Raw genomic sequence first — 25852 nt, forward strand, 5'->3', positions numbered from 1 at the left:
TCAAAATTTTTGGGTTTTGTCCACTTTTTGTCCAAGGTGAACCAAATTGTCAATAGGTTCAGTCTTCTAAGCTGCTGAAATTCATTGAAGGGTCAGTGCTAAGGATGCTACATAACTAACACACAGACCACAGGAATGGACATTTCTGTGATCTTACTTAACTAAAGCTAAGAATAATTAAGGGGATAAACAGAAACTCCCAAGTGCTGTCATCACAGGAAAAAATAAATACCAGTGTGCAGAGCACCTGAAGAAAAGTGAAAACTATTCAGACTCTGCATGATGCACAACAGCAATAACTATTTAGTCTGACCAAAATAGAGTTAGAGGTTTTTCCTCAGTTCTATAAAAATGAAAGATGCATAAAGCATGCCTGATAATGCTTATTGGTTCACATTTAGCTTACTGTCAAATTTTACTAAGTGTATTCAGGTCAACACTTGTGGTAAGAACTATGAAGTATTAAGACCTCAATTACATAAAGAAGATTTATGCCCAAGTAAAGGAAATGCCACTTGCACAGCATTAGAAAACACACTTACAATATCAGGTTCTAATGGAAAATAAAGTAAACCACTCCATTATTTGCAAAAGTAAAGGGATCCATAGACACTTTATACAGTGTAATATTTAATCTAAGTAAAATCCACATCTTTGAGACAAACGTGATGTGGGTTTTATTACAGGAAGTGTGGGAGTGTTTAAGAAACTATCTAAAAAACCTGCATATGTATTGTTTCAACACAATTAGAGCTTCAGACTGCTTCAACAATTCTTTTGGGACAGACTCAAAAGACTCAAATTAAAAGTTTTTTTTGTTTCCGTATTTGTGGGATGAGAGTCAATCCTCATGAATTCAACAGGTCCATTCCTCAGATGTGTCCCACAGCTTTATACAAAGACCACAGCTTGGAAAAGAGCAATAAACCTTTCACCAAGCAGCAGTGCGGCGATGGTCCTCCAAAGCTCCAGGACTTTACCATGTCTTTAACCAACAAACCAAGGCAAGAGCAGCATATCTCATCTTCTGCAAGAGCTCCAGCAATTTCATGGCAGTCACTTGATGGTTTGATTCAGACACTGAGTAAGACACAGGACTATGTAGCCCCCCAGGCTTCCCTCCCAAATCCTTCCTGCTTTAAATAACTCACTGACATCTGCACTTGATGGCGCACTGATTTTGGTGCTCAAAGCTGCTTATCACCTATAGTTAGCTCTAATGAGATCATGACTGCTCCCCACACGTGCTTAAGCTGCTCAGACAGTACTGTCAAAGGACACAGAACAAACAGCCAGCCCTATCTTCTTGTGCCCCTTTTAAGATTTCTGAGCTCACTTTTGGAAATGCTTGACAATACCTTGATACCAACAATGGAACAACATTAACTGGAATTAAAGATCACATGACATTTTGCATTAGCGCACTCTGGAAGTTTAAAAAATTGGGGAAAATGCAGCTCAGCATAGAACTATGGGGGGAAGAAAATAGAAATGTGAGAACACAATATATAAGCTATACAGCAGTTTAGCTTTAGATCAGCACTTAAGTCAGCAGTGAGAGACACAGGAGCATGCCCTGAAGAGAAGGCACCACATGTCTCCTCTCCCTAGCCCAGGAAGGTACTTGTGGAGCTCAGCTTCTCTCACCATTACCTTTTGCATTTCAAACTAAGAAAGACCATCACCCACCAGGTCAGGGGCTTCCCCACCAGGAAACTGAACTGTGTGACAACCACTACTTAAACACACCGTGTCTAAAGAAAACAAGGTCAATTGAGTCTGTTTATACCACATATATACTGAGTCATATCTTGTTAAAGAGCTGGGGGAAAACATTGATTGACTGTCTTCTGAATTCAGGACAGCACGAAGTAACCTCTTTGAAACTGAAAGACAATCAGATCAGCCTTATCAACTTTCAGCAAACTAACCTCAGAATAGAAAGGAAAGAGCAGACAATGGTAAGAATTCTGAAATCATCATAAGGTGATTCAGCTGCAAATCAGCCACCTGAATGGCCAGAATTACTAGAGCGCAAGTGAGCCTCCAAATCTTGGAATTTTAGTTCTTATTACAAAGAACCGATTTGGTGAATGAACAGGACTGAACTTTTCACTCTGTGCTACTGCACTTACCTGGGTGTTCCTGTAGTATCCTTCAAAAATAACAGCAAAACTCCCACAAACTGTATCTACATATCCTCACTTGAAGGGTAAAATTAAAACAGGAGAGGTAAAAAGCAAGCAGTTTATTTCTCTTTGCATCTCTAAGGTGGCTGCATATGTATTCTGAACAAAACAGAAAAAAAGTTACCTTGGAGATGTTCACCCAAGCTCCTTTGGCTGAGCAGTCACTGGAATATGGAGCCAACTTCTCACAATCAAGAGGGAGCAGGACCCCAGAAGCAAGTCAGCCTGCAAAATGATGTATGGAAACAAGTTAGGAAGTCCTAAATTAGCTCTTATTTAGAACTTTACTTGCTTGACAATTCAGTATGATTGAGAGCATGCCTTCCCTAGGGATTGGAACTGGAATTCACAACAGGTTCCTTTCAGGAAGCAAATGCTCTCACTCATTCCTGTGGGCTCTGACAGATGCTCTTTACCAAACCCACCAGTTGGGCTGAGGGGACACACTGTCCCCACTTGCCTCAGCCACAGTTAGCTGAGAATTTCCAACCAGGGTGGAGCAAGGCAGGATCCATGACTGTTCCTCACCAGTCAGGGATGGGCACTAGGGAAGAAAGGCTGAAGCAGAGTATATTAAACCCCAGCAGCTGAACAGGCCTGGTTGTAGGCCCCAACACAAGGGAGGTAGTGTTTGGCAAAGCAGCAGGACAGCTGGTGAAGGAGATAACCTTTCTAACTACAAAAGCTAAATCAGAGACAGCTTATCTACTGCAGCTCCCAAGCACGTGCAGTGATGTCCTGCCAGGACAGACACATCCACGTACCACTTTCCCTGCTTTTATCTGATTTGGTTGACACGGATCTTCTACTAATATGATATGGCAGCTATCTCTGCTATGATTTTTTAACAAAACAACTGCACCCATTTTAACTACTGTGGACACATTATACAGACACCCTGTAATAACAAAGCTTACTCCTTTACTCCCAAACAAGGGGTTCAAACATTAATGACACCACATACTGACCGGGTGATGCAAAATAAATGCAAGCTTAAGAAGCCTGTCTTTTACACACAGTTAATGCTACTCAAAATGCATACAGAGGAGCCTGAGGAAATAAATTAAGACAAAGGACTTGCACCTCAGTACCATCTGCAGAGTGGTTCACACCAGCATGGACTACACAGGAAGCACAGGCAGCCCAACACACTGATTAAGAGAATTGCATCAATTAGGAAGCACATCTACCCGAACAGCACACTGGGAAGGCAAAAAATAACAGCTGCTGCCACATCAGAACGGCACAACACTGCGCACAGGCGATGCCTGCAAAACAGAAACTAAGCAGCCACGCACACACACTTCCTCTTCCTCCCCCACCACCCCTACGACACCAGCAACAAACCTGAGATTAAACACTGGCCAGCATCCTGCTCTGCATTCCTGTCACATCAGGAATAGAAATGAGGGAGACTGCTAGCTGTTCCTCCATATAGCTGAAGGGCTCCTTCAGTTTACAGCACGTAACACAAATACTTAACATGACTCTTGTAGAAGGTTCTGTCGCATTTTCTTTTCTTTTGCTCCCTTTCTTGAGCTCACTCATTTCAGAGCTCACTAGGGACCCTCTGTATTTACTAGACGTGTTTTTGATACAGTCCATCTCAAAGACTTAGAGGTCAGAAATAAAAGCAGCTGTTCCTAGGCATGTCACACTATACAAACAAGCAAGTGGAGAGTCACACACAAACTCTGCAAGTCAAGTTCAATGCTAAACCCTGCCCAGCACCAATGTGACACTATCAAATGCAAGAGCAAATAAATCAGGCTGCAGCTTTTTGTCAATACTAAGTTCTGAGACTACAAATCCCAGCATTAACACTCCACTGAGATGCTCACATGTCCAACATATCATGAGCTAATCCCTGATGGACAGACTGGGGGAATCTACTGACGAGTGGAGTGCCTGGGTTACATTGCAATAATCAAGGCCTCTGTCAGATTTTCCATGGCTTCAGTACTGCATTTCAACCACAAATGGAAGAAACACACCTCCGCTAGAGCATGGGTTCTGGATATCCAATTCAAACTTAGCACCTACATTTGTTACCCTAATGGAAACCACAGAGCACGTCATCCCATACCAACATGCCAGCCAGAATTCACTAGATCCACAAAAACCTTTAGGCACGGAGAAATTAACTAAACACTGAAATATGAAGTGATCAAACATTTTTACAAACATTTGGTGATTACTGGATCAAAGAGACTGTGCCCTGCAAGCAGCTGGTCAACAAACAGCCCCAAGCTTGTACAGGGCTCCAGTCAAGCTCAACAAGGTCACATTTCAGAGTTTGAACATTTTATCCAAAAGGAATAAGCTCTGTACTTGTGGGAGAAAAGGAAACAAACAAACCAGGCAGCTCAGATGGAACGAGCAGAGCACACAACTGCCTGATACAGAAGAAATCACAATGCTTTTTTAAAAGGCCAATTAGCTGATTAAGGACACAGGTACTACTCCAGTCTGGGCACTTTTTTGACCTCTGAGTGCTTGCTCCTCTAACCTTGACTTTTCACTACGTGCAATGCAAGACAGAATAGCTTCCAAGTCAGTTGACTTGCACAATCTGCCAAGAGAGGGACTCTCAAAGCACATCTAATCTTTCTTTCTATAATATTTTTGTAAGAAGAACATGTCCAGTGCTGTCCACCTGATGATGAGGCACACAGTGATTCACAGAAGTAGAAGAGAAGCATGGGCACTACTGTTTAATTTAAATTTTGAATATATGTAAAAATGTGGTTTAAAGTTATATTTATATGCAAGAAAATAGGTAATGTGAAAATACATTGTTGCACTCTTACACAGTTACATAGCAGATTACCCTGAACTCAGATAAGACCCCATTCCAGCACCAGGCCCATTTCCCTTGCTCCTCCAAAATCATTTATCACCCACAAAGCTGGATAGAAAAACAAACAGTTTGTCTTTAGCTTGATCAGTCTGCAAGTCAGGGAACTCTGATTCTCACCTGCACAGGCATAAGCAACAAGGCAAGAACCTCCTATGGGTTGCAGTCTATACTTATGAGCTGAAGTACCTGTGAAACCACATATGGAATGTGAAATTGGTGATCAGAAGCAGATCTTAAAGACTGTCCCCTTTCTCATCTCAACAGATAATTGTGCTCACTTGATCTTCTTCTATGCAAGAAAGACGCAAAACCGCCACTAAGTGCCTAATGAAAAACCAGAGGGTCCAGGAGAGGGTTCCACCAACATATCCTCCTCTTTCCATCAAAGTTTCCTACGCTAATAACCTTGTATACATCAACTTCCCCCTCCAGGAGCTATGGATCACTTCCCCGGTTCTCCCGAAATCCTTACTAGACAGAACCCAAAGCAAGGCCATGAAAAAGGACATTTCATATCAGCCTAACAGGCTCTAACCAGGATAGCATAGGTTGTTCATCCATTCACCTGGAAATGGCTGTTCTGAAAAAGCTGAGAGGGCATGAAACACCCTCTAAGAAAGGAAAAGAAAAATTAGCATTAGGACAAATTCAATACAATGACAAAATGAGGATTTGATGCAGCTGAAAAAGCAACCCAATGTTACCTTTCTTTATAGAGCTCACAACTAAATCTTTTCACAACCTACCACTTTCCTTCCAGCTCCAAAACAAAGCACTTACCTTAGGTCAGAGCTAAACTAACCCAGAAAAATACTTCACAATCAAAATACTAAGAAATTGTTACATGGGACTAAGAATAGACCTACTTAGGGTTACAGTGACAACAGGCAATAACCGGTACACTTAATTCTAAAACACTTTGAAGCTCCTGAAAGAATTTCTGTAAAAAGGAAAATCAGAATCTTAGTTCAGTGATAAACAACAAGGATATAGTTATTTCCCTCCATCAAAAGCCTGACCACACACATCCGTTAGCAAATCAGCTGCAGGTGACAGTTCACTACAATGAGACTTCCACAACATACTACTGCATATTATTTTGTGAGACAAACTACTAACTATGTTTACACAGCCCTAACGATCACAGAAACATTACACTAAGAACGAACCCAAGCCCCCACCATTCCTGCACCATTCAGTGTTTTGTTAGCAAAGCCAATTATTGGAATCCAGCTCTGGGGAGCTCTGAACACCAAGTTAAGCCAAGTGAATTTGAAGGGAAGAAAAGCAGATGGAGGGAGGAAAGAAAGAGCAAGACAGGTTGAAATTATCAAAGCAGCACATACTAAAGTATACTGCTTGGGGATGGAAAAAAAAAAAAAAAACCAAACAAAAAAACTGATGCTCAGCTTAAAAATGAAGGCATATGGACCCAGTACCACCTACCCTAATTGAACCCCTCCTGGGAAACCCCTGGGAAGGCTGGTGCCGGTCCAGGCCTGCAGAGCCAGAAGCACACCTGCCCCGGGGGACTGCCAGGCACTCCGGGTGTCCCCGCCGGGGCAGCCAGCGCTCCCAGGACCACCCACAGCCCTCCCCTGCCGGGGGGCAGCACGGACGGGCCCCAGCCCCACCAGCCTCCTCACCATGTTGGTTTCATGTTACCGCCGCGGCTTCCGAGCTCCTTCCTGCGCGCAGCTCCTGTGGAAGGGAAGGAAGGGCACAAAGGGAGGGGACGCTCGCTCTGCCCGCTGGGCACGGCCCTGCCCCGGCGCTGCCCAGCCCGGGCAACCCCGCCCGGGCCGTGCCCCAGGCGGGCCCCGCAGGGAAAGAGCCCGGGTCTCACCCACGCACACACGGGAACGTACCGGGCCCTCCACAGCCCCTCTCACGGGGCCGCGCACCGCCCCCTCCGCTCCAGGGCCATCCCGCTGTCGCTGCCCCCTCACCCCGGCTGCTCACGGGGCCGTGCCTGTGAACCCCCTCTCCCTTCACGGCTCTCCCCTCCCGGCAGCGCGCTCGGCTCACCGCCCGCCCGGCAGCCTGGCCAGTCCCGCCCGCCGCGGCTCACCGGGGCCGGCGCTGCCTGCCCGGCCGGGACAGCGGAACGCGGAGCCCCAGCGCCGCCGCTCCCCGCCGCTCGAATCAACAACAAGATGGCGGCGCCCGGGCGGGCGGGGCCGGCGCTGGCCGTCATAGCAACCGCGCCGTCCAAAGCCCGCCCCGCGGCCCTGCGCGCCACTCCGCACCCGAGTCCCGCCCCACGGGGCCCTCCGGGGACGCTGATAGGTCACACTCAGTGTCACTCAAGCGCGGAGCAGCCCCGCCCTTTCCCGAGCGCGGACGGCAGCGCACGTTAGGCACACGTGACGCCCGCCAGAGCCACGCCCACTCACGGGCAGCGCTGCCTCATTGGCTGCCCGCGGAGAAGGAGGGGCGCTCGGCCAATGGGCGCGGCCCGCGCGTGCAGGGCGCGCCCCGAGCCGCGCTCCCGGTCAGAGCTCTCCTCAGGCCGGTCTGCAGCCCGTGTTCCCCGACACAAACTCACACCCGCCTCTCCCGCCGTCCCACCCACACTCAGAGTTCCCCGCCCCGAGCCCCCGGGGCCGCTCCGCATCCCCCTCCGGCCGCCGCTAGGAGCGGGGTCTCGCCAATGGGATACGCTCACGCACCATTCCGCTACCACAAAGGGTTAAATTCCCGGACGGTCACGGTTCCCGTGGGTTCAGGGCAAAAGGGACCCTCAGGCAAAGTCACACAGGTGACCCCTTCTCATGTGAAATTTCACGGCTGGCCCCTGTTCCCCTTCCCTCCCTTTAGTCACCTACTCCCCAAATTAGTCTCTTCCCTCTTATCCCGCCAGCGCTTCGTTTCCCCAGGAGCTGCCAGGGAGGCGTCCCGTGGCGCGCTCCTTTGAAATTCAAATAACCGGTTTCCCACCTCCAGCTGACTGACGCCTTCAAAGCCTCCCGCCGCTCCCAGCTCCTCCTGCGGCGTCCCGCTCACCGGCACCCACGCTAATTCACTTTTCCTCCCAATTATCAACCCATCCCCTCTGCCGACCAGCTGCTCATCCCACCCGTTTGCGCCTGCGAGCGCTGTAACAAAGTAGAGCTTGAGGGGGATACGGGAGTCGGGGCAAAAGTTGCTCAAAATTACCCGTGACTGAGTTTTCTTGCCCCACATAACCTCCCTGTGGAGGACTGCCCCGGCTGGGTCACATCCAGGGGTTACAGAAATGTTTCTTTCACCGAAGCAGACTTGGCCGAAGCTCTTGTAGCATTTTTCACAGTGCCAAGCCCGCTGCCAATCCTTGTCCTGGGTCATGCCGCTCACACGGCTGACGAGACAGTGCTAATGACCACCACAGCAGGACAGCCACCAGCAGCACTGCCCGCAGTGCGGCTCCCTAAGGCAATCGCATGTGCAATCTCTGACACCGTTTATTAGGTCTGCGCTGGCTGAGGCGGCTCAGGGTGTGGCTGCACTCCATGTGCAGCAGGTTTGGCCACAAAGGATGGTCTCCTCCTCGGGGCCATACCAGCTGCCAAGGCCTGGTGCTGTACCCAGCACAGCCCACATGGAGCTGTGGGTCACAAGGAGCCCCTCATCAAGTCAAGCCCTTCAGATCCAGCGCCGAGCCCCGGTCACGCTGTTGAAGAGATAGTCCCTGCCGGTGCCTGAGATGGAGGCAGCACTCAGTCACTGCCCTGTGGGCCTGGTCCCCATCTCTCCTGTCCCCAGACCCCTCTGCCCTGGGGGACACAACCTGAGGCTACTGTTGGGGCAGCGGGGGCTGTGGGACAGGGTACTCACGTGGGTCCTGAGCACGGCCATCAAACTGCCCCTGTGGGGAGGAGACAGGAGAGGCTGCTGAGAGCCACAGGGCTCTTCCTGCCCCCCCAGCAGGGCACCCACCCTCGCTGCCATACACTTACTGGGCTGCTGGCATGTGGGTGTCCCTGTTCTTCCTTGTCCCTGCTATGCTCCACCACATCCCAGGGGCTGCAGAAGGAGGAGGGGAAGGGAGGGAATGCTGCCAGTGATGGGCTGCCGGCCTCAACCCCAAGAGATGGTGCTGGGAGCGACTTGCCAGCCAGGCTTTGCCCTGCCAGCTGCACCCTGTTTAGCCCATCATCCACCTACCTGATTGTCCCCTGGCATAGGAGGGGACCGTGACAGGGCTGTGCTCCCCCAGGCACCACCACCTTTCACCAGTGCCTGAGCACCAAGCAGGTCTGCCACCATATTCACTTGTTTGCCCATGTGCTGGCACGCACCACTCTCGTGCTTGGAGGATGCTGTGCTGGGGGAGCTGCCAGGGCCACCCACAGGGCTGACCCTGGGTCTTCTCCCTTGCATGGTCACGACAGTCCCAGTGTCAACAAGCACTGTGGCCCCAACCTTACCAATGAACCTGGATCCAGCTATGCATCACCTTGGGGCAGTCGTGCCACTGGAGGTGACTGTTATCCTGCCATGGCCTTGCATGTCTCCTCCTTGCTGTGCAGACGCCTGGCACAGGCTGGTCTAGCGTCTCCCCAGACTCTCTCCTCTGTCACCTGTCACCACCACTGATCCTCTGGGTGTTGTGCAGCCTGATCACATCCTCTCTGGGAGCTTTTCCTGACAAATGAGGCTCACCCCTTCCAAACAGGGGCTCCCCTGGTGAGCTGCAGTGACCTCAGCCCTGGTGCCAGTACCCAGCCTTGCAATAGGCATTGGCAATAGCACTGTGCCACCCCACCCTGCCCATTGCAAAGTTTGCGCCCCAGCCTGGCCACCAACATCACGGTCTACTGGCCAAATTGCTCCCTCCTCTCCCATAGCTCCCATCAGGGCTGCACACTTGCCCTGGGCAGAGATGGCTCCCTGGCACAGCAAGCCATGGCCAAATGCAGAGAATATTGAACATACCCTGTGTGCTGTGTCTCCCTGGCTACCTGCAAGGACAATACAACTGCCAATATGACCACCCTGGCCATACAGCACTCACCTCTTGGCCAGGAACAGCTTGCCAGGGGCCCGGTTGCTGTGGGAGAAGCAGAAGGCAGCCGTGAACCCTTAGCCTTGCTCACTGAGCCATGCCGTGAGGCGGGCTGGGGCTCACCTGCACAGCAGGTTCCGGGCCATGCAGCCCAGGGTGGCCAGCAGCAGGACACCCGTGATGGTCAGCACGGCCACAAACCAGGCTGGCGGGTCCCACACTGCCTCTGTCTGCATGACAACCAGCGGCTCCTTCTGCAGCGTCTGTGGAGGCAGTGGGGTGAGGGGCCATGGGAGGTCCAAGGGAGCCTGGAGCACCTCCTGATCAGCGGGCTCTGCTCACCGTGTGCTGGGTGGTGGTGCTGGGCGGCACCGGGGTGCTCCGGGGGGTGACGTGCACCACCAGTGCCACCACGATGCTGCGGCGGCGGGCACCAGAGCCGCCCCACACCTCCACCAGCAGGACAAAGGGGTGGGGCTCGGCTCGGCCACTGGGGAGGTAGACAAGGGTGCTCCCTTCCAGCCGAAAGCGCCCATCTTCATTGCCTGAACGAGAGGGTCTGCTCAGTGTCACACCACGGCGAGGGCTGGTTTGTGCCGTGGCTTGGCCGCTCCTCACCTCCAACGATGCTGTAAGTCAGCGCGGCGCTGTCGGGGCCGCGGTGGCACACCAGGCTGGTGACAGGCTGGTGGCTGCCCGGGGACCCAGCCGTGATCCGCAGCTCCTGCACCTCGGGGATGCACACCGGCAGCTGGTCCGGCACAGCCTGCCAGGAGCAGGGGGATGCGGTAGGGCACCCGCAGTCCATGCACCCACCACAGCTCACCCAGCGGGCTGCCCTCACACCTGCAGGCGCACAGACACATTGCACAGACGGCTCTGCCTGTTCCTTAGGTCCAGGTCATTGGAGATGTCTGTCAGCCGCACCACCAGCCTGTAACTCTTCTGCTGCTGCGAGTCCAGGGGTCCCACCACGCGGATCACTCCTGCGGGGAGGCGTGAGCTGCTGGCAACCCGGAGGTGCCATGGGGCTGTGGCGGGGGCTGGGGAAGGGGCCGGGTGCTCACCAGTGCGCCTGTCGATGGAGAAGGGCTGTGCGGGGCCAGACCCCCCCTCCAGGCTGTACTCGAGGCTGTCCAGGGGGTAGTCGCGGTCAGTGCCAGCCACACGCCCCACGACGCTGTCGAAAGCTGCTGTCTCTGGCACGGTGAAGGTGGCACTGGCTGGGCACACCGGTCTGAATTCGTTGACAGGTGTCACCGTCACAAGCACGGGCACACGGGCTGTGTGGCACACAGCTGCTCAGCCATGCTGGCATACCACAGCCTCTGCTGAGCTGACTGAGGTGGGGACAGAGGCACCAGCCCTGGGGTGGGCAACTCTGGGGTAGCACGGAAGGAATGTTTCCTCTGTGATCTGCTGGTTTGGGGATTGGGAAAGGTCTTTTCCCACTCTAGGGATATAGGCACTCACTGCTCTGTAGGGGCTGTCCTCCCACTGTCACCACAATGGTGGCTGTGAACTGGAAGCCCAGAGCAGCCATGGCCTCTGAGTCATAGTCCAGGGTGGTGTTGACCTGTCAGGCCAGGAGGGGAGTGTCAGGCAGAGCTGGGGTGCTCTGCAAAGCTCAGATGCCCTGCAAAGCCAGAGTATCCCACAAAGCCAGGGTGTCCCACAAAGCCAGGGTGTCCCACAAAGCCAGGGTGTCCCACAAAGCTGCAATGCCAGGGCAGAAGGAGGGAGTGAGGAGAACGAGCAGGCCTTGGGGAGCAGGAAGCTATGAGCCCTGACCCAGAACCTGGCATGACAACACGTGTTACAAGGGTCCCACTGTCCCACTGGGCTCCGGGAGCTGGGCTTGCTGTCCACCTGGGCACTGCCCATGGCCCAGCTCACCTTCAGCTGTGGCCCCTCCATGCAGAAGTGGGAGCGGGAGGAGGGAGGCCCCTCGAGAGCATAGTGCAAACACCCATCAGTGCTGGTGTCGGTGCACGTCAATGTCACCAAGGTGGTACCAGGGGACACGGTTTCGGACACCTGGGACCTGTGGCAGAGCAGCCAGCAGCTCAGCCTCTGTCCCATGTTCTGGGTGCAGCAGAGAGTCCCATGCACCTCACTCCCCCCTGAACCATACACGAAGATGGCTGGAGTACATCTTGGTGACTGACGGTCTGTCCCCTGCACAGTGATGTTGACTGTGACAGTGGCGTGGTCACCGGGGTGCAGCTTGTTGTAAGCTTGGATGAGGAGGTGGACACGGATCATCTCCAGCCGGCGGGTGCTACGGATCTCACCTGTCTCTGCAGGAGGAGCCATGGCCTTGCACTGGGCACAGGGACAGGGACAGGGTGTCCCTGGGGATCTCTGCTCACCCTCATCAATGGTGAAGAGCGTGGGAGCCACAGGAGCAAGGATGGCATAGCGGACATTGTCACCTCTGGCACGGACCTGTGTGACCACCTCCCAGGGGCCAATGCCCTCTGTCACTGTCACAGCCGGATGTGGCTCACTGCAGGTGAGGTGGGCATTGTGGCACAGCCTGGTGCCACCAGCACCCCGCTCCTGACCCAACCCCACTCACGGGAAGGTGACACGGGGATGGCGTGATGGCAGCACCTCCACCCTTACAGCCCTGCTGCAGTTGTGCCCGTAATGATCCATCACCTCAATCTCCAACCTGAACATCTGTGTGCCAGCACCAGGGCAGCTGTTGGACAGCCCTGAGTGGCACCACAATGGGGATGGGGATGGGGACAGGGATAGGGATGAGGCTACTAATAAGGACAGGGACAGGAATAGGGTTGGGATGGGAACAGAAACAGGAACAGAGATCAAGGAGAGGGGGCAAGAGATGCGAATGGGGCTTGGAGTAGGAACAGAGGTGGGAAGAGGTGTGGAGATGGAGATGAGTATGAGCTGGAGACTAGAATGGGCAGGAATACAGACAGGGATGAGAATATGGGCAGGACTTGAGATGCAGAAGGGGATGAGGTCTGGGCTGGAGCATTTATGGGTCCAGAGGGAGACAGGGGCCTAATGGGCAGAACAGGATGTGGAGAGCTGTGGCCAGGGAGGGGCTAAGCCCCAGAGGGCTGAGAGGTGGCTGTGACCAGCCTGGGGCTGCTGGTGCCCACCTGGATGTCCTTGCTGGGATCAAAACCATTGTCAGGTGCCAGCACCAGTCCCCGAGGGGTGAGCGTGAGTGGTGTGTTGTGGTTTTGGAGCCTGAACTGCAGAAAGGAGGGTGATGGGAACCCCTGTCCCACTCCTCTGTACCCAGGGTTCTGCTGTCTCCAAGGCTAATCCCTTCTGTGGGGCTGTGGCCCTCCAGGGAGCTGCCACTCACCATCAGTCCACCAAGTGGCTGTGGCAGCACCACATACAGGGGTGTCCGGGGTGCCACATCTGCCAGCACCTGCACCAGATCACCCTCTGGAACACAGCATAGCTGTGGGAGCTTGGTGCTGGCTGGCACCCACAGCCCCCACTGCCCTGTGCCCCCTGTTCCTACCTGCACTGGCAAAGAGGGTGTCACAGCGCAGCACATGCCCTGCTGTCACCCAGACAAAGAGCTGCTCTTCCACCTCATCCTCACCAGGACAAGCAGCCCGCAGGATCAGTGTGTACAGGTTCACCCGGTGGGCATTGAGCTCTGCACCAGCACGCAGTGTCACCTGCCATGGGGACACAGTCACTCAGCAGGGTGCCTGCCAGCTCCTGCTCTACTCCCTATTCCCCAGCCACACCTCTGCCTGGAACCTGGTGGCATCCGTGGGGTCAGAGCTGATGGCAATGGAGTTGAAGGGGTGGTCGGGCTTGATACTATCCAGGGTGACATTGGGACTGCTGCTTGAGTTGCTGCAGGACACGGTCACCTCAGTGACGCGAGTGCCTGACACTGCATCCTCACTCAGGGCCACCACACGTGGCAAGTCAGGCAGGACTGGTGGAAGACCCCAGGGATCACTGATGGCTCATCCAGCTGTGCAGGAGCCCTGCCCCTGCACCTAAGCAATTAATGCAGGCACAGGTTTCCCTGCCAGGCACAGCCGGGTCCAAAGCACTGCTGTTACCTGTTGTTCTGACGAAAGTCCCTGAAAAGAGGAGAGTGTCACTGCAGCCTGCCAGGTGTGCCCTGGCAATGCCCTGGGGAGGCCCCAGAATTCCCTCTGTGAGATGCTCTGATGAAACCCCAGTGGTGTTTGCATATGCCACAGCGATGCACAAAAGGAGCCCCAGTAACATCCTGGCAATGCTGAGGACACCCTGAGGACACCCAGGCAATGCCCTGGGCATGCTCGTGTGATGCCCCCTCCCCGCCTCAACCCAGCCAGGCAGCTGCCAATCCCTCTGCTGATCCCAGGGTCAGCCCCAGGAACGTGGGAGCAACCGAGGAGAGCTTCTCCCCTGTCCCCTTCCTCTCAGCCATCCACCCGGGATCTGGCAAAGAGTGCCCCGAACACTGCGACCTTGAAGCACCTACCCGGGGCATAGAGGCTGAGGAGGAGGAAGGTGAGGTGTCCGTGCATGCCCATGGCTCTCTGTGTTTGGGACAAGCTGCAGCCGGTTGCCAGGGGTGCTGGGCACCACCCCGGCCCGGCGTCATGCCGTCCATCCCCACCCGTGGTGGCCGCCCCGGCCAGGGGAGGGCCAGGGCAGGGCTCCATGCCCCGGCTCTGCACGCCGCCGCTCCCAGCCCCTCGCAGCTCCGTGGGGTTTGGCTGCCACCCCACGCTGCTTCATCACGCGGCACGCTCGGGAACCGGGAAAATTAGCTAGGAGGTAATTTCTGGCCTTGTTCTCGTTCATTTGCAAACCAGTGCCGCTTCTCCCGGGATCCCCATTAAGCGCTATTAGTTCCCAATTAACGGGCACCACGGCCAGGGTCGCTCTTCCCTTCCTTCCTCCAGCGCCCAGCCGGGCTCTGGCAGCCCGGTGGAGCGGCGTGCCGACGGGAGATGCCTCCGCCGGGGCTCTGTACCGGGGCTGCTCTCCTTGCCGGCGGAGCATACCGAGCTGTGGGACCCCCGGTGCCCGAGGTGCTGCCGGCCGGGACACGGATCTCGCCTGGCCCGGCGGTGCCCGGGTGGTGCCCGGCGCGGGGCCCCGGGGCGGCGGGGAGGGGTCCGTGGGCGGGGCGGGGCCCCGGGGCGGCGGTGCCGGTGCGGGCCGGGCTCACGTTACGGCGGCCCCATTGGCCGGGGCGGGGCGGGGCGGGGCCGCTGGGCAGCGCCGGGAGGCGGCGGGCACGGCCGGGCGCTCCGTCCGCTGTCGCTGCTGCTGCTGCTCCGCCACCGCCACCGGCGGCTCTGGGAGCGGGGCCGGGAGCGGCGCCGGGGGAGCAGGACCGGGCATGCACAACGCCCGCTCACACGAGCTCGGCGCCGACCGGGTGAGTGTCGCCGCGGGCACCGGGAGGGAACGGGACCACCGTGCCCCAGCCCCGCCGCTCGGGGACTGCGGGACTGCCGTGACGTACGGGCGCTGCCGGTGACACGAAAGCCGTGACATTACACGTGAGGTCAAAGGCGGCGCGGGGGACGTGTGCGCTCGGTGGGACTCTGGTGGTGTGGGGGCACGGGTGTCCAGCTGTCAAGGTGCCAGCGGCGCTGTCCCCCCGGAGCTGCCACCCTGCCACCCACCTAGGCTGCTCCGAGGGACGGCGGTGACGGGGTGACCCTTCGGCTCTCCTGGGCCTGCCACATGATTACCCAGCGCCTCACAACCGGCTGCCCCAGTGTTCCCGGGCAGCGGCGGGACAGGGCGGCTCGGAGTGGTGGCACATTGCCACTAGGGCTAGATGAAAGGGTCCCAGCCAGCGGGGAGAGGGACAGGGATTGGGACGGGGACGTGGAGAGGGACAAGGACAGTCCTGGCAGCAGTTCTGTCAGGGCCAGCCAGAGAGAACAGAATTATCGGTCCTGGAAGCAATCCCTCCTGCACACTCAGCTTCCCGAGACTTCAGCGCGGAAAGGAAAACGGACGTAACACCCTGCTTTTGGGTTCAGACAATAGGAATTCAAGAGCGAGGAGCGGCCCGGCTGCGGGAGCCAGGAGTGCCTTCCAGCGCCCGCCCGGCCGCGCTCCGTTCAGCCCTGGCTGCCTTGGTCCCCTGTATTTCCCGGCCTTTGGGGGGTCCCGGGCCTTGGGCGCAGGCATGGCTGCACCCTGACGTCACCTGGGGTGTCCCTAACTGGAGGGCACAGGGTGGGTGGGGGGCCCTGCCAACGCACGGGGGCAGAGCCCCACCCCAGCACCCGCGGGTGCCCTGGGGCTGCCGCTGTCCCCGTGCCACCGAGTGGGACTGTGCCGGAAGGGTGTCCCGGCTGCCTCTCTACCGAGAAGGGGGCTGTCGGGGGGGCAGTGGAGCGCCCGCTCCTACGTGCCGTGGCCCTCTGTCATTTCCCGCAGGCACGGCCGGGGCTGGGTGCCTGCTTGCTCACCCGACAAGCCGCTGCACGCCGGCCGGCTCCGCGCAGAAGCCGCAGGAAACCGGGGCCCGGGGCTGCAGGCAAGCCGGGACCTGCGGCCCGCTCTCCGCACCCTGCTGCACGCCCATTGCGCCAGCGAAGCCCCCACGAGCCGAGGCGGGGGGGCGCGGGGTGCCGAGGAGGGTGGGACGGGGATCGCGGTGCTGGCGGGGAGCAGTGGCGACAACCGCGCTGACGGTGCCCTTTCCCTGCAGTGGTGCCGGCGGGAGGCAGGGCCGACGCCGCGGGCGCACATGCACGGCACGCGGCAGACACCGCACCACCCCGGAAGGGCGACGGGGCCGGGCCCGCGCCCCCCGCGCCCCGGCTCGGCGGCGGACTCGGCCTGCAGCCTGGATCCCGGGGGCGAGGAGGAGGAGGGGGGGAGCCCGGCCGCTCGCTCCCCCCCGGCCAGCGAGCGCAGCCTGGAGTTCGACTCGGGCTACTCGGAGGCGTCGGGGAGCACGTGGAGGGAAGAGGAGGTGCCCGTGCGGCGCCGGCATCTGCTGCCCTGCCAACGCGCGCACCGGCTCTCCGCCGGCCCCGCCGCCCCACCGCCCGCCCCCGCCCGCCGTGTCCGCCCCAAATCCACCTCGGACGCCTGCCTGGAGCAGTGGAGGGCCCTGGAGCCCGCCGACACGCAGGACTGGACCGTAGCGCTGCTGTCGCAGAGCCGGAACCGGCAGCCTCTGGTGCTGGGCGACAACTGCTTCGCTGACCTGGTGGAGAACTGGATGGACCTGCCCGAGGTGGGCGCCGAACCGCGCCGCCGGGCCCCCGCCGAGCCCTCCCGCCGGCTGGCCAAGCCCCCCGCCTTCCTGCTCAGCCTCTCGGGCAACGTACGCCGAAAGCTGGCCAACATGGCCCGGCCCCGGGGGGCCGACGGTGCCCGGCCGGGGGCCCGCGATGCCACCAAGCGCTTCTCCTGCCCGCTGGGGCTGGGGGGACAGCCCAAGGGCGCCTGCTTCCACCAGTCCCACAGCAACATCGCCCAGCTGGCCACGGACTTCCACCGCTTCACGGCCTTGATGAACAGCCGCAGCCGCCAGCCCATCATCTGCAACGACGTTATCGGCTACATTTAGCCCTGCTGCTGCGGCCCGCACCCCCACCCTGTAAATAAACCCCCGTTTTATACGGTCTGGGCGCCGCAGCGTTTATCAAAGGGAGTGCCTGTGCCCCAGGCAGGGGCAAGCAGGGGGTTTTTGCAAGGAGGGCTATTGCAGCCTGCAGCTTTTATTGCATGGGGCAGGAGGTGCTGGCCCCTTGCTCAAGGTAGGGAGCACAGGAGAGGGGGACGGGTATCTTCAGGCTCAGCATCCTCTCCCTCGCAGATATACAGCAGCTCCAGGTCCTGCTGCTGCGGCATTCTGGCATCCTCCAAGCTCTTGGATAACCTGTAGCAGGGAAAGGGCGGTTTGGGGGCACTGGCTTGTCCCCCAAGGCTGGCTGAGTGCTCCAGGGGTGCCTTGGGCCCCTTAGGGGTGTCCAACCAGGCTGGTGGGATGCAGGGGCCAGCAGCAAGGGGCCGGGCAGGGGTCCCGCCACGGGAAGTGCTGCCGGCAGGATGTTTATCCAGCAGCCGGCTGGGAGCTACAGTGCAGCTGGTGTGGCTCAGGATTGAGGCAGTGGGGGCTGGAAGCCCCCCCGGGGGCAGGATTGGGCCCTGGAGCCAGGGACCTACCTCTGTGCCTGCTGCCGGGCCCGTGTCTCTGCATCTGCCTTGCTGTCATAGAGCACAATGTCGCCACACAGGAGCATGGTCACGGTCCAGCCATATGTCCTCTGCAAGAGGTGGGTGTCAGGATCTGGCTCTGCATCCCCCAGGGTTACCTGAGTGCTGACAGCGTTGGGCTCACCTGCAGCCAGTCCAGCACCTCTTGCACCGTCATCGCCTGCCCATCTGCGCCGACTGCCCGCATCTCCAGCCGGTCCCAGCAGCTCCACTCCCGCCCACCATACTGCCAGGGGTAGCAGCCAGCACTGGCACCCCATGTCCTGGCTGACCAGCCCCGTGGGGCAGGGACTGGTGCAGCACAAGGGCTGGGGGACATCAGGGCAGGCAAATGGGCAGGGTGATGGTGGTGCAGGGGCAGTGGGGGATACAACTATGCCCCCAGCACTGCTGGGGTCCACTTCAAGGGTCAGTGTCAGTGTGGGGCCAGCACTGCCCCTAGCCCCGGGCCAGGACAGGCACACAAAAGGCCATTGAAGAGTTGCCCAGCCCCACACAATCATCTCTTCTCATGCCTGTGGCCCCACGACCCCTGCTCCAGCCCAAGGAGGCCAGTGTGGTGCCAAGCCTGGGGCCAAGCATCGGACGCGGCCCCACGCCGTCTGGCAGGGCTACAGGGCCATCTGCCCTCGCTGCGGGCAGTGCCAGCACTGCCTGCCTGGCCCCAGCCCCACTCGGGGGGGTGTTCACACCTGGTCACTCTCCCTCCTGCTTTCTGCTGCCTTCTCACCTCCGCCTTCTGCTGCCTGCACTTATCCCACTGGTGGGAAGGGCTTAACCCCATCCTCACCAGGGCAGTAACTGTTCGGCACACAGGGAAAGCCATGGCCCAGCCCTCCACCACCAAAGTACATTGTCCTGGTCCTGGGAACCATATTCCTCTGGACAAGGCTGGCCCCCAGCATGGGCGCCCCAGGTCCCCATGGGGACATAGGTCACACCAAGCAGGCCTTGGGGACATGTGTTCCCACCACAGCCAAGCAGCTGGGTGTGAAATGTCACACCGGATGTCCTTGCCCTGGCACATGGAGGTGTTGGGTACTGCTGCAGGGACCTGAGGGCATGGCCAGACCCAGCAGCATCCTCCATCCGGGGATGATGCCAACCCAGGGCCGCTACAGCCAGGATGGCACAGGGCTGGGTGTGGGGTTTGAGGGGGCGGCGGGGCAGCCCTCAGCGGTGCTGGAGCCGGCGCAAGGCGGTGGAGTCGCCTCCCTCCCCCTCTTCCTGCCCCCGGCCCTGGGCCCCCCGGGCCAATCTGGTTCCAATCGGCGCTTCCTGCCGTGCCGGAAGGGCTGCCTCGCACGCCATAAACCCCCAGACAAAGGGGCCTCTATAGCCCAGCCGGTCCCAATCTGGGCTGCCCCCACCCCCGCTCTCCCTCCCTGGTTCCCCACCGCCGGGACCCCCGGCCCCGCTCCCCCGGGCGGCGCTTCCCGGCCCGGTGCCAGCTGCTCTCCGGCTGCTGCAGCTGGTTTCCATAAGCCAGATGAGTGCGGCCGCAGCAGCCTCCCACCCTGGCTGTGGGGCTCAGCGTGGGGCCTGCCGTGGGGCACCCCAGAGCATCACAGCTGGGCCTGAAGCTTGGTGATGGGACACTGCTGAGGGTCAGCCAGGGGAAGGAGCTGGTTCCACACTGCCTGGCAGCATTCCCAACCCACTGCAGCACCCAGATCCATTTCTGGAGTGCTATGGCCCGGGCTGCCCTTGCTGCATGGCCACCTCCTTTCCCCTGGGTCCCTTTGGCATTGTCCCACAGCAGATGCCACTGGCCCCGTCGTGTCCCCCCCCTGCACTTTGCCGGGGGAGAGGGTCCTACCCGGTAGGTGGGGGCTGGCGGGGGCTGCACACGGAGCAGCAGGCAGGCGGCCAGGCTGATGTTGCTGTTGCGGTAGCAGCTGAGGTCCTGGCACCCCCACACCAGCTTGTAGACCTCCAGGCACGCCAGCCCGGCCACGGCTGCTGTGGTGGTGATGATGGCGGGCACGATCCGCCCAGCAATTCGCTTGCTCTGAGGACAGGAGGGTGTCAGCAGCTGCCCCACACATGACAGGGACTCCTGACCCCACAGGCTGCCCCTCTCACCGTCAGCCAGCTGGCAGGGGAGATGCCATAGTTCTCTGCACGCAGGTTGGACGCTGCTGTGATAAAGTCTATGTGGACATCGTTGTCCTGTGGGGAAGAGTGGGGGTACATCTGCATCCCATGGGGACATTAACACCCCCAGGCTGAGCAGGGCCACCTGCCTGGCTCCCCTACCTTCTCAAAGTGGATGGGCTCCATCAAGGGTGCATGTGTGTCCTCATCCCCCACCAGCTCCTGTCTCCACTGCAGCAGGTCCTGGGTAACCTCTGTCAGCTGCCTGTGATCTGAGGGCACAGGGACACCTGGCATGATACTCCTGCACTGTGGCACTGCTGGGGTGTCCCCACCTTGGTCTGGGTCATCTTGGTTGCTGAAGCAGGGACAAGAAGACAGAGCCCCACCACCACCAAGCTGGACCCAGGAACATACCTGGGAACCTCACCTGTGAGAACTTGTGCCTCTGTGGGTTCCTCTGTGAGGGGGATCTGGAGCCCTTCCTGGGGTGCAAAGGGTGGCAGGACCACATCACGGAGGACAGCCTGGATGGCCGCCCGGTCCATGCATGGTGGCACCCTGTGTACTTGGGCAAAGAGCTGGGCAGCAGCCAGGACATAATCCAGGTGGGTGTCCTGTGAAGTAGAACAAGGGTGGCTATGGGGTGCCTTTCTGGGGTGGTCCCAGATAGCCAAGGGCTGGCAGCACTGCCCCAGGCTGGTAGAACTGCCTCGCTTTGCCCCAGAGTAGAGGTGGAGGAGCCTCTCCTCCTCCTCTGGCCACAGAGCATGTGCAAGCTGTCCCCTGCAGTGCCCTCACTGACTGGGGGACAGGGACAGACCCAGCCCAGGCCGCCCTGCCCAGGTAGTGGCAGATAGAGCACATCTACAGTTCAGTATTCCCTGTATGCCCAGCCCAGCCTTGGCTCTCCCTCTGCCCATACCATTCCCACATGAGACCCCACAGCTCTCCCTCCCTGCACTCACATTGTCAGGGTTGAATGTCAGTGGATGGGGACAGCTCCTGTCCCCAGCCCAGAAGGGGACACCCGGGCTGGTTTCCTGGCACAGGGAGAGAAGAGTCAGGCCCGGAGTGTGTGGCCCTGGCTGCAGTGAGGTGGCCGGTGGAGGGACAGGCGTGCCAGGGGTGCCAGCCCTATGGTGCTGGGCTCACATGCTCTGGGGGGTAGATGTGCAGCAGCTGGGCGATGGCATCGTGGTAGCAGCTCTGCCAGCGCCGGCGGGCCCAGCGCACACAGTCCTGCCAGTCCTGCGGCCGCTCCCGCAGGCTGTCCCACACCTGCTCCAGGACCTTCCCTGGCAGCTGCTGCTCCAGGAAAGATGGGTCCCTGCAAAACCAGGCAACTGCTGATGCTGGCCCAAGAGCAATCCTGTGAGGCACCTGGGTGGGATGTGGCAGTCTGGCACCCTCTTGCCATTCCCAGCAGGGCCCTGGCAGAGTTGGAAGCTCCTCTCCCAGTGTCACTACCCCCAGAGTCCACTCACTCCATGAATTTGTTGACTTGCTCTGCAGGTAGCTGGAAAAGCCCCTCAAACTCCTCACGGGCCCACTGTGGAGGAGAAACTGAGGTGTGAGAAAAGGAGGTGTTGAGCACCGAAACCTCCCTCTTATGCCCCCAACCCAGGGGGAGGTGGAGGCTCTGGCAGGGCCAGCAGCAGTATTCAGGCTGCCAGCAGGAAGCAGCTGGGGCCATATCCTGCCCATGGCTCACCACTGGAGGGGACAAGGGGAAGGAAGACAAAGGTCCCGGTGCCTCTTCGCTGGGTGCTGTGGCTGGGGCAGCTCAGCCTACCTGCAATGTGTGCTGGATGGTGCGGGGGAAGTGCCGCAGGGTGCAGAGGGGGAAGGTGCCATCCCTGGCGGTACTGGCTGGCCCCAGAGGCTTGGTCAGGGACGGTACCATGGCCAGCACGTTCCCCCGTGTCCCCTCCGTGCCTGAGTCCAGCAGTGGTGTGTGGCAGCACAGACAGCGTCTCTCCAAATAGGCGCCTGCAGGGAGCCAGGAGTGCTGGGGACCCAGGGAGCATGTCCAGGGGCTTGGCCCTCTTGCCCTTCCTGGCACTTACGGGCTTCTATTGTGTCCAGGGCGCTGGCAACGCCATCCAGGTGCCGGAAGAAGTTGTCCTTGTAGAGTATCTCGGTAGCAGGTCCCACCTGGTTCTGGTGAGCTGTCACTCTGACATCAGGGTTCATGCGCTGCACGGCTGCTGCGGCCACCACCGATTTTGGCTCCTGCCAGGGCAGAGGAGGGGTGGGCAGCCCTAGAGAGCTCCTGGGACAGCCAGGATGCCCTTTGGAGGGAGCTCAGCCCCTGCCTCACTGATATATCTGCTGAGCGATAAAGAAGCTGCCGATGGAGGTTGGAGAGGGCAACGGTGTCCATGTCAGTGACGATGAGCTCTCCATCCGGCCCTGCCGCCAGCCCAATCATGGCAAAGTTTTTCAGCAGCTCGCAGCCGATGGCACCAGCTCCCACCTATCAGGGCAGAGATGCTGCAGCTCTCCGTCTGCCAGCTGGATGCTCTGCAGCCTCCCGGTGCCATGGGCCCTGCCCCTCACCACCAGGTACTTCTGGTGACCCAGCTTCTCCTGGAAATTGGCCCCGAAGACGGCAATCTGACCATCGTAGCGAGAGCCTCTCTGCCGGGACAAGGAGCTGTGTGAGCACAGCAGCCACGGCACCCCAGGCAGCCGGGAGGGGCTGGACACGGGGTCTCACCGGGGCACAGTCCGTCTCTGTCAGCTGCGCAGCCCCCGGCAGCGCCAGGCACTCCAGGGCATCGAAGTACAACCACTGGTCCAGGGGCACGAACTTCCGAGTGATGGCCTGGGGCGAGCAGCCCGTGGGCAGGCAGCCAGCGGGGTGTTCGCCCCTCTCCTGCTGCCGGACCCCCGTCCCCAGGCGGGCAGCAAGTGCCCTCTCGTGGCCACCGAACGCCACCGGCCAGCGGATTCCGCCCCGCTCACCTTCAGCACCTCCTGGGCCGCCAGCGCCCCGACCACGGCGGCCACGGGGCACAGGTCCCCCGCGCTCACGCTGGCGAAGGCGCGCACCATGTCCTCATCCAGGGGACCCTGCTGTGCTCCCAGGCTCCGCGCCAGCGCCAGCACCCGCTCGGCGTCCGCCTGCGGGCAGAGGGGAGCGGGCAGTCCCCGGCACGGTGCGGGGCTCGGCAGGAGCGGGACAGGGACTTACGGGTGCCCTGGGCCGCGGCAGGCGGCCCTGCTCCCTGCGGAACGCGTGAAGGGCCTGGAAGGCGGCGTGCAGGCTGCAGCTGCGTGGCAGATCCTCGGGACTTGCCACCTGGATTTTGGGCTCCTCCAGTGCCTGGCACAGGGGCTTCTGCCAGCACAGCACCAGGGATTGGGTGAGTGTTTTCCTGGGGTCCGGCATGGCACAGCAGTACCCCAGCCTGGGTGGCAGCACTGTCAGGCCAAGAAGGACTTACGTGGGAACACTCCTGGGGCTGCTGCACCTGTGAAACCAGACCCCCACAGCGGTAGGGTGAGAAGGAGCTGGTGTCACTGATCTCCAGTCTGAAGGCATCTGGGGACAAGAGGAGCACAGATGTCACATCATGGTCACTGCCGAGGACCCAGTGAGTTCCTCAACCCTGAGCTAGGGCAGCCAGGATCCCCCTGGAGATCTCACCGAGCACACGCACAGGGACGGGCTCGTGGCCATTCAGCTCTGTCATCCCCTGCACGCCAGAAAACGTCACCAGGTCACCGTCACGGAAGAGATGGCCATGGCTGTTCTCTGTCCCCATGTATGTCACCACTCCTGGGTTGCCCTGAGGAGGGAAAGGCTACGTGAGAGTGGGGCACTGGACTGGGGTGGCATACAGCCAGTGAAAGAGGCAGCAATGTTTTGGAGGACCTGCAGGGCCTGCCCTGCCTCCTACCTGGGAGATGTGCTCCACAGCAGCAGACACTGGATCCCCTTCTGCTGGGTCATCAACGACAAAGCACTCCCCAAAGTCACAGAACACCTGCCTGGAGAGGACCCATGGGGTTTTGCCACAGGAAGTGCCCCACCAAGCTGCCCCAGCACTGCCATGTCCTGCCCAGGCCGAGCAGCCCTACCAGTAGGCTACTGAGGACATGGGCTGCAGCACAGGGCTGGGGCTCTGGGGACAAGGTGACCCACAGCCAGTGCAGGGCCCCATAAGACCCCTTACCCTGCCAGCCCCTTGGTGTCAGCCACGATGAAGCAGATGCCCCGGGCATGGCAGAATTCCCCAATGCGGAGCTGCTCCTCCAGCGGGGACTCGGTCAGCACCACCACCTGTGCCAGGTCTGTCAGTGAGCGCTGCCATCCCCTGTGCCGGGTCCCCCCAGTGCCAGGATGCAGGCTCACCTGGAAGGAGGCAAGGAAGGCCTCCGACAGCCCCTCGGTGTGAGCCTTGACCACCACACAGGGGTTCAGCTCAGCCAGGGCCCGCTGGGATGCCTTGGCACGGTTCTGGCCTAGATCACTCTCTCCCAGGAGGAACTGCAGAGTGGACACATGGTGGGGTACCCCATGGGACTGGGGTGCTCCACAGGCCCAGTCTGCACTGGTAAGCCTCTGCTAAGGGCCTGTGACAATGAAGGGCACCCTGTGCCTTACCAGCCTCCCCAGCTTGTGCCGGTTATTGGAAGCTCCTCACCCCAAACCCATACCTGCAAACAGAGATTTTCCCAACTGCACCTGCACCTATTACTGTGACATCCAGGCACATCCATACCTGTTACTGGGACTCCCACCTGAGTGTGCACCTGTACCAAGACCTTTCTATGTACCTGTATACGTTATGGGGCCTTTCCATCCATACCTGTACCTGCTACTGGGACTGCTGTCAGTATCCATTATGGGGATTCCCATCCATACTGGTACCTGTTACTGGGACTCCCACATGAGTCTGTACCTATTACCAGGACCCTTATCAATACCTATACACATTATGGGGCCCCTCATCCATACCTGTTACTGGGGCCCCTGACTGTACCTGTTATCGGGATCCCCGCCCATATCTGCACCTACTACCGGCATTCTCACTAGTTCCTGTTACGAGATCCTCACCTGTACCTGTTACAGTGAACCTCACCCGTACCTGTCCCCAGGAGCCCCGCCCGGCCCCGCCGGTACCTGGTGGGCGCGGTCGGCGGTGCAGACCGCGCCGCAGTCGTGCAGGACGACGCGCCCGGTCCCCGCCAGCACCAGCGCCGTCGCCACCTGAGCTCCGGTCCCGCGCAGCCCCGACACCAGCACCGCCGACTCGGGCAGACGCCGCGCGCCGCCGCCCAGCACATACCTGCGGGTACCGGCGGGAGCCGTCAGCGGGACCAGCACCGCTGCAGCGCGCCCTGCCCCGCCTCGACGCTGCGGCGCTGCCGTTCCCGGTGCCGGTGCCCGCACTCACAGCTGCCGCGAGTACCGCGGCTCCTCCTCGCTTCCCGCCATGACGGCCCCGCCCCGCCCCGGTCCCGCCCCGGGGAGGAGCCATTCCGTGAGGCCCCGCCCCCGGC

The 25852-nt window shown here is 59.2% G+C and overlaps 4 protein-coding genes across 13 annotated transcripts in view; 1 reads left to right on the forward strand and 3 right to left on the reverse strand.

The window, feature by feature from the left end:
- The window catches only part of IP6K1 (inositol hexakisphosphate kinase 1), a 37052-nt gene extending 29814 nt beyond the window's left edge, over positions 1–7238 (reverse strand). For 2 of the 6 annotated variants that reach the window (XM_030283520.4, XM_030283519.4), the window contains exons 1-3: positions 7121–7238; positions 6696–6750; positions 2314–2414 (exon numbers count right to left, since the gene is read on the reverse strand). The gene's annotated coding sequence lies outside the window, so the exon portion shown is untranslated. Of the gene's footprint in view, positions 1–2313; positions 2415–5166; positions 5236–6495; positions 6635–6695; positions 6751–6917; positions 7045–7077 lie in introns of those variants that run through there. The other 4 variants (XM_030283515.4, XM_030283514.4, XM_030283513.4 and 1 more) reach the window with 4 other exon arrangements.
- Positions 7239–8474: 1236 nt separating this feature from the next.
- On the reverse strand, positions 8475–14602 carry CDHR4 (cadherin related family member 4). The gene is given in 21 exon segments (XM_072935002.1): positions 8475–8729; positions 8866–8917; positions 8919–8978; positions 8980–9054; positions 10046–10081; positions 10160–10299; positions 10379–10581; positions 10655–10802; positions 10883–11022; positions 11104–11319; positions 11510–11612; positions 11933–12080; positions 12171–12336; positions 12409–12545; positions 12618–12721; positions 13171–13266; positions 13383–13468; positions 13548–13710; positions 13783–13979; positions 14110–14130; positions 14520–14602. Coding segments are annotated over 21 exon segments (2376 nt in total). The 5' UTR covers positions 14572–14602; the 3' UTR covers positions 8475–8696.
- An 89-nt stretch (positions 14603–14691) lies between these two features.
- On the forward strand, positions 14692–17648 carry INKA1 (inka box actin regulator 1). 3 transcript variants are annotated; one of them, XM_072935004.1, is made up of 2 exons: positions 14692–14818; positions 16722–17648. In XM_072935004.1, exon 2 carries the CDS (start codon positions 16761–16763, stop codon positions 17589–17591), a length of 831 nt encoding a protein of 276 aa, XP_072791105.1. In that variant the 5' UTR covers positions 14692–14818; positions 16722–16760; the 3' UTR covers positions 17592–17648. The 3 variants fall into 3 exon arrangements, with proteins under 3 accessions (XP_072791105.1, XP_030139388.4, XP_072791104.1); XM_030283528.4 differs by lacking the exon at positions 14692–14818 and adding an exon at positions 15226–15428; XM_072935003.1 differs by lacking the exon at positions 14692–14818 and adding an exon at positions 15414–15552.
- Positions 17649–17708: 60 nt separating this feature from the next.
- Positions 17709–25852, reverse strand: UBA7 (ubiquitin like modifier activating enzyme 7). Of its 3 annotated transcripts, none has more exons than XM_072934993.1 (24): positions 25747–25852; positions 25473–25638; positions 24702–24836; positions 24523–24629; positions 24247–24337; positions 23994–24135; positions 23791–23888; positions 23538–23684; positions 23309–23467; positions 23061–23168; positions 22901–22981; positions 22662–22817; positions 22408–22573; positions 22134–22330; positions 21826–21890; positions 21494–21668; positions 21307–21381; positions 20769–20955; positions 20501–20610; positions 20327–20413; positions 20061–20252; positions 18366–18549; positions 18191–18291; positions 17709–17903 (listed from the first exon to the last, which is right to left on the reverse strand). In XM_072934993.1, exons 1-23 carry the CDS (start codon positions 25785–25787, stop codon positions 18236–18238), a joined length of 2925 nt encoding a protein of 974 aa, XP_072791094.1. In that variant the 5' UTR covers positions 25788–25852; the 3' UTR covers positions 17709–17903; positions 18191–18235. The 3 variants fall into 3 exon arrangements, with proteins under 3 accessions (XP_072791094.1, XP_030139383.4, XP_072791096.1); XM_030283523.4 differs by having other exon boundaries at positions 18366–18467; positions 25747–25851; XM_072934995.1 differs by lacking the exons at positions 21307–21381; positions 21494–21668; positions 21826–21890 and having other exon boundaries at positions 18366–18467.

This window comes from Taeniopygia guttata, chromosome 12 (assembly GCF_048771995.1).
Source record: "Taeniopygia guttata chromosome 12, bTaeGut7.mat, whole genome shotgun sequence".
NCBI lineage: Eukaryota > Metazoa > Chordata > Aves > Passeriformes > Estrildidae > Taeniopygia > Taeniopygia guttata.

What these genes read in the sequence shown, in the direction of transcription:
- INKA1 (XM_030283528.4), top strand. Translation starts at nt 15,390, where the DNA reads ATGCACAACGCCCGCTCACACGAGCTCGGCGCCGACCGG. An exon ending in ACGAGCTCGGCGCCGACCGG is followed by an intron (nt 15,429 to 16,721) that starts GTGAGTGTCGCC and finishes CTTTCCCTGCAG; the next exon opens with TGGTGCCGGCGGGAGGCAGG.
- UBA7 (XM_030283523.4), bottom strand. Translation starts at nt 25,787, where the DNA reads ATGGCGGGAAGCGAGGAGGAGCCGCGGTACTCGCGGCAGCT. An exon ending in CCCCTGCCAGCTGGCTGACG is followed by an intron (nt 20,253 to 20,326) that starts GTGAGAGGGGCA and finishes TCCTGTCCTCAG; the next exon opens with AGCAAGCGAATTGCTGGGCG. An exon ending in AGGTGCTGGACTGGCTGCAG is followed by an intron (nt 18,292 to 18,365) that starts GTGAGCCCAACG and finishes CACCTCTTGCAG; the next exon opens with AGGACATATGGCTGGACCGT.